Source organism: Temnothorax curvispinosus, unplaced genomic scaffold (genome assembly GCF_003070985.1).
Source record: "Temnothorax curvispinosus isolate PA1 unplaced genomic scaffold, ASM307098v1 QBEX01002643.1, whole genome shotgun sequence".
NCBI lineage: Eukaryota > Metazoa > Arthropoda > Insecta > Hymenoptera > Formicidae > Temnothorax > Temnothorax curvispinosus.
Genome location: NW_020212423.1, coordinates 17,377 through 26,776, shown reverse-complemented (window position 1 = coordinate 26,776; position 9,400 = coordinate 17,377). Strand labels below are relative to the sequence as shown.

Sequence of the window (9,400 nt, the reverse complement as noted above, 5' to 3'; positions counted from 1 at the left end):
CAACTACTAATTAAACACTATTTTGTTTAAACGATGGGCGAATCACGTATTTACGTAATATGCTAGATAGCGCGAGAGCAAATAAGTTAACGAGATATACGTAAAAACTTGGACTAAACTTTGCTTAATATAGAGCTTTAATCACACGTAAAACCACCGCGAGCGTGAGCGCTAATAACGAAACGTTCGTTATCTTTAATCCAACCTGTTATCTCACGCGTTAAGCGTACGCGACAAAAAATTAATACGTCTATTTATGTTAAGTAAATAGGATAAACGATTTAAAACGCGTACGTCGAGCAACTCGATCAAAGTTTGGTCCAAGTCACGCAACGACGCGACGCGACGCGACGCGTGCGTCAAGTGCGCAGAGTGCACAGACACTCGCTCTTTATTAGTTAATGGACTAACGATAAAAGCGATTACGGATACATAGTATGTTTTAATATCTTCCCGCATTGTAAATTTGATTTCACATGCAAACATCTCGCGTAGCTTCACGAACTCTTGGAAAATGAACGCGTCTTGGATTCTTCGCGAGCGAAAACGTAGCGCAAAATGTTGCCTTTGCCGTGTCGTTTATTTTCGGAACGTAGGATATATTCTGATTCTCCCGTACATATACAAATAGTCTAAAAACTCTAAAATGACCCAAGCGCCCAAGTAGCTAAACTGGCCGAACTGGCGAGTGGCGACATCTGGAGCGATCAGTCTCGATCGACGCCTCGACTGGCTCGACTCCTCGACGCCGAATGACCCGAGTATTCGGAGTACGCGGACTCGTCGGCGTCGGCGTCGCCCTTCTCGCTTGTTTGTTGTTTCCGTCGTCGTTACCGAGATTGGCAGGGGAGGGGACGGAAATGTCAAGGATGCTCGCGGTAGATTTCGAGGTCTTCGGCATCGTGCAAGGTAACGCGAGACCTATGACCTATATCCGGCGACTCGTTTTCACGTATTTCGGTTATTCGTCCGTCTCGTTATATTAACGATCGTGCTTGTCAAAGGTGTCTTCTTCAGGAAGGTGAGTAAACCGCCTGTAAACCGGCGCGCCTCTCGTCCAGAGATTCGACGATCGTTTGACGTTTGAGGCCGTTTGAAGCTGCCGAAAATGCCGAAATGCTGGAAACCGGAAACGCATAACGCACGCGACACGCGACGCACGACGAGTGGCGAGTGGTCAGTCGGTCAGTGGCGGAGAGGCAGAGGGATCGAGAGGGACGAGGAGTCCGCGTCCGCGAGGACCTTGAGACTTGTCGCGACATCTCCCGAGTGTTCGGTCGATCGATCTAACCGTTTTTCGCGTTACCTGTTGCACGTGCTTCGTACGCGATCACGTAAATAAACCGCGGTAAAACAAACCGTGCATATATTCATTCTAGCTTCTTACCGACGCGACATTGCAATCTCTTTGCTATCCAACTCGATGCACGAACGTATACGTCTGTCAAGTTAAAAGTTTACCCTTTATTTTATGAAAAATATATTGACGCTCACAAAATATATTTTCAATCTTATCGAAGAACTGTACGCACGTAAAATATTCTCGGGTTAAATTATATATTTACGTTTATACGACGCGTACGCGTACGCGCGCGCGCGTGCGGTATGCGGTACCAGGTAGTTTTGGTACCTTGACAAATCGCGATGTAGTAAATGCAGTTTCATATGTTCCATCCGCTATCTTTCGGAGATATATGTATATCTTTCGTCACCGGGAAAACTTACACGTAGGCGTCTTGTTTGCTTACGAGTAACAGTACACGCAAAAACGCGGCAAGGAGCTGGGGCTGAAGGGATGGTGCATGAACACCCCGAACGGTACCGTGGTCGGCCACCTGGAGGGGGAGAAGGCGCAGGTCGAGGAGATGTAAGGACGCTTATATTCGATCGATACGCTATCAACGAGTGATCGAGAAAGCCAGATATATCTGCCTTGCTCTGTCGCTTCTCTGTGTTTTATTTCAGGAAACAGTGGCTTCGCCATACCGGAAGCCCTCAGTCGCGGATCGATAAGGCGGAATTCCGCAACGAGAAGGAAATCTCGCAGCCGTCGTTCTCCAACTTTGAAATCCGGAAGTAGGCCGGAACGAGAACGAGGAGTAACAACATGCGTTAACGTTTAACAATAAGTCTTAATAAAATTATTTATAACTCGCTAAGCGCGCATTTGCTCGCTATTATTAAATTTAAATGAGCCGTATTATTTAAATAAATGTAACGAGTTATTAACATATTACACGCATCCCTTTCTATTTGTAATTTCAGAAATGATACATTATCCAAGTTTTCTTACCCTCCTTCAAATACCTACCAGCTACCTCCATGCAACTACCGCGGTACTCGCCCCATGAGTTATGAATATCAAAGATAAAAACTGCCCAAGGGAGAGAATCATGAAGGAGCCATATACTGGATGCATTTTAGATTCTGGGAAAGATGTACAGGGGTAATACGCCTCTCTTATGCTTTTGACATTTACAAGGATAATGGTTCTCTAGATTCTCCAATTCTTTAAATGGGACGCCGACTTTCCTTTGTCGCGGGGTTAAATTGAATTCACTATTCAGATACGCAAGAATTACAAGAATGCCATGTTCGACTTAATCGCTTTAGTTTCTCGTGCTGGGAATATTCTCAAGCTATTTTTTGATAAAGGCAGGGACGAGAAGGATCGTTTCGACCCGAATCTGGCCGAGAATCCGTCTCTCGCAAATATACGACCGCATAGAGAGGATCCGACACGCCACGCGGAAGCGGCACCGGCACGGCCGGCGGCGCGGCGTGGAGGAGCGACTCGCGTCAGCAATCAGCATCTCCGCGAGTTTCTCTCGTTACTCTCGTTAGTCGGCGATCGCGCGGCGAACGGCGTGGTTCTCGCAGTACGATCGCATCTCGTGAGTGTGTTTTTCTCCTCTTCCTCTTCCTTTTTCTCCCTCTTACTTCTTACTTGCATACGTGTCGGGAACCATTGCATCTCTCTGAGGTCTTGCGAGGACCATCGCAAATATAAGTACACAAACTCGCGCGAGTCGCGAGAATGCGCCTGAGTTCCGCGCTCCCGGCTCCGGTCCCACTCACGTCAGTCACGTCTTCGTCGTCGTACGCCGATCTTGGTTTCGTGATCGATCTCGATCGGGTTACGGACGGCGACGAGGAGGAATCGACGATCGACGTCGCGCCGCGATAATGCTATGATCGGCGGGGAAGAGGCGGCGAACGGTGTTGGAGAAACGATCGCATCGGCATGAGGTGTTTCGAGAGCTTCTTCAAACACACCTGGCGGCCGCAGCAGGTGCATCAGGTGCATCAGGTGAGCGAATGAGCCAAGACGAAACTCTAGCGTTCTCCCTATTGTTGTCTTTGCGTCTCGTCTGGTCTCGTGTCGCGATCGCGATGACCCCAATCATAAATGTGTCGATCGACACTTGGAACGTTCGACGCGATATTCCGTTCGGCGATTGCCCCGCCAAACGACGTGTACGTGTTGTGCGCGTGTGCCGAGACGCGCTATCAGGTATGACAAGACGCGTCGTACGTTTCCCCATCCGCACGTACTAAATCCTCAACCCTTTTCGTTACGTACAGAAAATTAAAGAAAAAAAGCATCGAATCATTTGCTTTTCACGTTGTACATACTTTTGTTCGATCTTTGTTTGATAATAATATAAACTTTAATAATATTTTATAATAACTTAAATAATAATTCTTTGATTTACGGTTTTATATGATAGTATTTTAATTATATACATACATGGAAAAAGAAATACGTTATTGTATTAACTACGTGTATAACAATTATCTTGTTAATACATTACGTCACGCTTTTGTTCTATAAAAAATATTGTTATTCGTTTTACTATACTTTTATTGAACAGTAAGTAACAGTAAAGAATTAACAAGATTATTTTCAACGAGGCTAATGCCATCGATACATCATCTTTCTTACCGTGTATATATAGAATTTCATCTTACAAATCGAAACTGTTTTAGAAAGGGGAAGAAAATTATTAACATTGACTGGAGACTAATGGATACACGATTTCTATGTCGATCGCAAAGGCTTAACGAGACCGTCGATCCTCATCTCGCTGTCAGCTCTTTGATGAAAATGAAAAATATTTTATCGCAAAATATTAGGATATCCTTCAGCCTTCTCTATATCGTTAAAATCGCAATGTAATGTAACAGCGAACGTCGTCAGGAATAGATGATAGATGACAAGTGAGGTACTACGTTTACGCGAGCGTTATTACTCGTATATAATAACTTTCGATAATTCATTCATTTACGCGGAGTGACGTATCGTAAATTACTACAGAAATAACGTTCGCGTAAATATAGTAAAGGAGATACGTTAAATATTATCGTACGCAAATTTACTAAAACGCATAAACATTTTACATTTTACAAGAACGCTTTGTCGTTTTGATTACCGAAGCGTTTAGCACACGTTCCGAACACGTCATATATAATGGCTATGATGGTTTCCGCGTCCGGACGAGGACAAAACCTGTTTTTGTATTTTTTGCATTTTTTTCCTTGCTTCTCGCTCTTGACGTGTTTTTATTAATCACGAAAAATGTACATTATATATATCTTAATAAAAAAAAGTGTTAAAAGAGATCCCCCCTGTGAAACAATGACAACAAGATATATATTTCTGAACACGTTTCTGCAATTTTCCAAGTGCTCGCCCGAGTCTCGTTAATTATCCCCGAGCGACGCGGCGCGTCGCGCGCTTGTACCCTACTCAACCCTACTGTAGGGCTATCCGCTATAGGGCTGTGCTAGGGTGCAACACGCGCGGCGCGCGCAATGCGCATCACGGTTGGCTACGATCGACGAAAAATTCACGCTGCAAAATTTATCGCGCTTATTTAAATTTTTCCGATCGACGATTCGCGACTCGCGTCGCGGCTTGAACGCGTCCGCGATAAAGATCGATAAAATCATCAAAATGGCCGGGGCGCGAGGCGAGGCGACGGCGACGGGCGATCGTAGTTTGTAGTCGCACGGCTTATCAGTCGACGACCGACTTCCCTTCTCGTTGTAACGCGGTTATGACGTGGTATCTCGGTATCGCGTTATCGTGACGATCGCCGAGATGGACACGAGGATCCGGCAAACGATGATCCTCGGAACATGGACGCGATTTACGTAATCGTATATACCTGTCCTCGCGGAAAATAACAGACGAGAGAGAGAAAGAGAGAGGGAGTTACGCAAGGTACGATTATACATAGGTATGATGCCTGCGGATGTCGCAATATTTCCATGGAGATGTACATATGGAGGTATTCGCGTCCTAGACTTTCCTCCAGCATTCTATCGTTGAGCGATGTTTACTACAATTACTAACTACGTGTAGCGTGTAGCGTATATAACGCCGCGATCATCGTCCAGGTATAGCTAAAAGCAACGACGCAACAACGACTTAATAATGAGTACTGATGGTATATGTAATTAGCTAGATGCTAATGCATCTAGCAATTATTAATATTAATGTATACGTAGTTTATATACGAGTTTGGTTGCAAGTGCATTAAACCGGAGGGGAACGGATGTTTACGATCGCCGGGACTTGCCAAGATTTTTGACGGTATAGCCTCGGCAGGAGCTGAAGGCTGAAGGGGGACAGAGTCGGTTTATTGGCCGGTTGGTCAGGGGTCGCGGTTGATAAGCGCTGATAATGTCTCCCGCTCGGTTTAAACCTACTAGTCACCAGTCAGTTTGTGTGGCGCGCGGCGATTCGCGCGAGTGAGTTACTGCGCGTCGCGTCGTCGCGGTTCACCGTATCGCGATCGTATCGCGCTCCGAACTCCCGAGTTCCAGGTTTCGGGTTCCGGGTGCAAATTAATTTGACGAGAAGAAGGAATCCGGTTCTCTCTCTCGTGAGGGGACGGCTCTTTTCTTTTCTGGAACTCGGAGGTGCTCCCTCCGAAGTCCGAGATGCGATAGCGAGGTATGAGCAAGGACGATTGCTGCGTCAGCAAGTATGGATACGCGTTCGACAACGTGAGTACAGCCGCACGTCGCACTGTGATCTGACGAGTCGTCTTTGATTAACGTCTAGAATAGAATAAGAAATAGAATGATTGGATAAGAAAACGTATAGGGAAAAAAAGAGAGAATAAAATATTGAAATTAGAATTAATATTTCTTTCTGTTCCAATTAATTCTTCGAAATAATCTACAGGATATCTTTTTTTTTTTTTATGAAGCCAAATACACAAGAGACATCGTTAACGTTCTGGGAATACGAGATCTTTTTGTAATTACGATTTATTACTTGTTATTAATTATCTGTTTTCGCATTTAATTATTGAGTTAGATAATTTATCATGGAAACGAAGGAAAACGTAAGCTACGTTGAACGTTGGGGGGAGGGGAGAATATATATAGGGGAGGGTCCTGAGTCCTGAATAATCGCGTTATTTATTACATATCGTTCGCCAGTCGTCGCCGCGTCGTTTAATTCTGTTCTCGCAATTTAACAATGCCGGCGTCGACACGCTTACATCGTGGATGATCGTGGCAGCTACATCCGAGAAAGCGATTAAATCTCTCGTAACTCGTAACTCGCAAATAAGGGACCCCATTAAAATCGACGCGCTGGCGAGCGACACGGTCGATCGCCTCTAATCGGGTCGTTGACTGAATGTAGTCGTTGATCCTCGAACGAACGCGTTAGTTCGTGCGGTGAAAGTCGCGTAACAAGTAACGTTAACAGACTCCCCTTCCTCTCCTTCCGCGTGCTAAAAAAAGAAGAGATAAAAAGCGATCGCGATTCGGGCCGATCTCCAAGTGCGATTTCAAGAGGCGTCCGGATGAGGCTCCCCTCAGTCCCCTCTCCAAGACTCTGCGACTCCGTTCATCGCGAGATCCAATCGAGCACCTCGAAAACTGGCGTTTATTTGGAAACACGTTTTATTGCCGTTTTTCAAATTTCTACTCTTTTTCCTTTTATTAAGAAACAATATTTTATTGAATTTTTACAACACTCACGCGCGCGCGATTTCGCGACCAACTGGACGATATATAAATGTATATTGATACAGCTTTCACCGAGGCACATATGTTGCCTATGTATATATGTTCGCGAAAGTTAGTTATTAATAATATACAATATATACATCAACGAAATTGCGACAGGTGACCATGTCCGGATCGCCCATATGGGATCGTCCGTTATACGGATCAGCGGCGATCAGCGGCGCAGCGGTGAAACTCCCCCACCCCTCGAAAAGCCAGATTCCTGAAGCACGCGTAATCGCGAACCGTAATCATAACCGCCGCGCGCCACGCCGCGCCGGCTTGTTTTTCTCCTTTCACTTTCCGAGCCTCGCACTCGCATCCTCGCATGTCATTGAATTCGCTTCGATTACCGTTGCGATGGCAAAAACGAGAGAAAAGAGATAATCTTTTTCAAGATCCTATTTCACAGGATTCGTTCTGATTCGTAAGAGGCGCCAAGGGCTCTAGAATGGAGAAATAAAAAGAAAAGAGCCACAATTAGTCTAAACGCAGTTAGAAAGAGATACGTGTACAATAAGTTTAAACAAATAATTGCAACAATTTTTAAGTTATACTAATAATTATATATATCTTATATGTATGTATAGATATGGGTATATATGTGTATATAGATGAGATATACACATATACTACATACATATAATTATTTCAAGACAAGTTTTAAAATGAAGAGGGCGACGAGGTTCGCAAAATCTCTAGCAGCGTATAGACCTTATCGGAATTTAGTTAGTAATCGAACCAAATCTAATCTTTACCGCGTGATTTCGTTTTAATTTCATAACGCGTTTGGATATAGGTCGAGCATGAATCCGGAAGTATAAAGTCGTCGCACCGTGTGTCATAACCGATTAGCTTCGCAGGATGTTTGAAACCGCTGACAGATAATTTTTATCCAGCAATATAAATATCGGTATACCGCAATGTTTTTGCTCGTGCAGTGTTTTTTTGTCCATATTCTATTCGATATCGTAATGTGTCTGGCTGCGAATAATATTCCGTTCCTCTTGCACGTTTCACGTGAAGCGTCTCATTGCCGAAACAACGGATAAAAAACTTTCTACATCTTTCGCTTGCTTTACGTTGAGATAGTTGAGTATCAATATTTGACTTTGACTATCGGCAAGTCAATGAAACGATGCATATAGGTATGCTTCACGTTGATGAAAATCTTTTTAGATACCTAAATTAAAATAATCTCTTTTTGAAAACTTGAGTTTCGAGCTTAAAAGAGCGTTTCTCTATAAATTTTTTTTTTAATACCGAATATGATGTTGAAAATGCTCAATTACCCTTCGCGGCGTGTTTTTGGCAAGTTTGTCAAAATTGTAAGCAAGATGAAACATTTTCGCGAAACTATCAAACAGAAAGAAATTATGATAATCAATCTTGTTGTGTTTCTTTTGAATTGACTCGGCATCATTCTCGGCCGTGTGATAATGGCAACGATTATGACGTTTACTTGTTTCAGATGGATTTATCGTCGAAATTCGAGCCGAGGACGAAAAAGACGGCGGCGGAGGTGCACCGTCATCTCGCCGACCGCGCCGGCGAGACCACGGAGCTGGGCGAGGTGAGGGTGACCGCGCCGAGCAGCAACGTCGCGACGTCGATGCCGTCGACGGCGCATCCTAACGGCAACGACGCGGCGGCACCCTGCAAGAACGGCGGCTGCAAGGTCTGGAGGAGCAGCCGCGTCGACGGCGGCGAGCTGCGTCCCGAGAGCCCCTGGCATTCGCTCAAGACCGTCTTCTTGATTTCCGTGATTCTGGCGTTCCTCCTCTGGATCATCGTCTACACTCTGCTCGATCAGTATCGGATCTTGTGACCGTAACAATCCGCTTTTCATGGATCCTGCTGTGTTCTCGCGGTCGCGAGATGCGCGATTGCGATTTATGAACGATATCAGATCTCGAAGTCTACGATCGGGTCCTGATACTCCTGATGTGATCTACGTGACTTGGTGTTTTCCATTATGATCGCGATCTGCGATTGGTACGATCGGGGGTCTGCGGTTCACGTGGCGTGTTTCGCGGTTCTCCATGATTTCGTGCTGTTGGATCCACTTTACGCCTTCCATCATCGGATCCTGCATTTCTGATTTTGCAGGACGTTATATTATGTTTATATTACTAATCATATTTGCGTTGCGTTGCGTTGCGACGATTGTTCGTTGTAACGAGACGAAAACAAATCCGTGGAGAAATTCGAAAGGAACGGCCAAATGGACGTTGAATATGGGGAAGACTTCTCCCAGCAGCTTGAGGCTTCCGTAAATTATACAAGTACCGCAACATTGTATATTTCGTACTGTTTTATAACATTTGGCTCCTGTAAATATTTGAATAAAATACGACACAGTATATTA

The 9,400-nt window shown here is 44.7% G+C and overlaps 2 protein-coding genes across 6 annotated transcripts; both read left to right on the top strand.

Moving 5' to 3' along the window:
- The first annotated feature begins 704 nt into the window (after window positions 1-704).
- On the top strand, window positions 705-2,259 carry LOC112451830 (acylphosphatase-1-like). 2 transcript variants are annotated; one of them, XM_025011734.1, is made up of 4 exons: window positions 705-909; window positions 1,005-1,021; window positions 1,691-1,867; window positions 1,966-2,259. In XM_025011734.1, the coding sequence occupies exons 1-4, from the start codon at window positions 753-755 to the stop codon at window positions 2,011-2,013; spliced, it is 399 nt and encodes a 132-aa protein (XP_024867502.1). In that variant the 5' UTR covers window positions 705-752; the 3' UTR covers window positions 2,014-2,259. The 2 variants fall into 2 exon arrangements, with proteins under 2 accessions (XP_024867502.1, XP_024867501.1); XM_025011733.1 differs by having other exon boundaries at window positions 709-909; window positions 1,758-1,867.
- Window positions 2,260-2,820: 561 nt separating this feature from the next.
- LOC112451834 lies at window positions 2,821-9,395 on the top strand. 4 transcript variants are annotated; one of them, XM_025011741.1, is made up of 2 exons: window positions 2,821-3,301; window positions 8,504-9,395. In XM_025011741.1, the coding sequence occupies exons 1-2, from the start codon at window positions 3,245-3,247 to the stop codon at window positions 8,858-8,860; spliced, it is 414 nt and encodes a 137-aa protein (XP_024867509.1). In that variant the 5' UTR covers window positions 2,821-3,244; the 3' UTR covers window positions 8,861-9,395. The 4 variants fall into 4 exon arrangements, with proteins under 4 accessions (XP_024867509.1, XP_024867507.1, XP_024867511.1 ...); XM_025011739.1 differs by having other exon boundaries at window positions 2,824-3,310; XM_025011743.1 differs by lacking the exon at window positions 2,821-3,301 and adding an exon at window positions 4,954-5,227.
- The last annotated feature ends 5 nt before the right edge of the window (window positions 9,396-9,400 follow it).

Excerpts from the sequence above, each read along its gene's own strand:
- LOC112451830 (XM_025011734.1), top strand. The coding sequence starts at position 753 with ATGACCCGAGTATTCGGAGTACGCGGACTCGTCGGCGTCGGCGTCGCC. Across the intron at positions 1,868-1,965 it reads AAGGCGCAGGTCGAGGAGAT|GAAACAGTGGCTTCGCCATA; the intron begins GTAAGGACGCTT and ends GTTTTATTTCAG.
- LOC112451834 (XM_025011739.1), top strand. The coding sequence starts at position 3,245 with ATGAGGTGTTTCGAGAGCTTCTTCAAACACACCTGGCGGCCGCAGCAG. Across the intron at positions 3,311-8,503 it reads AGGTGCATCAGGTGCATCAG|ATGGATTTATCGTCGAAATT; the intron begins GTGAGCGAATGA and ends TACTTGTTTCAG.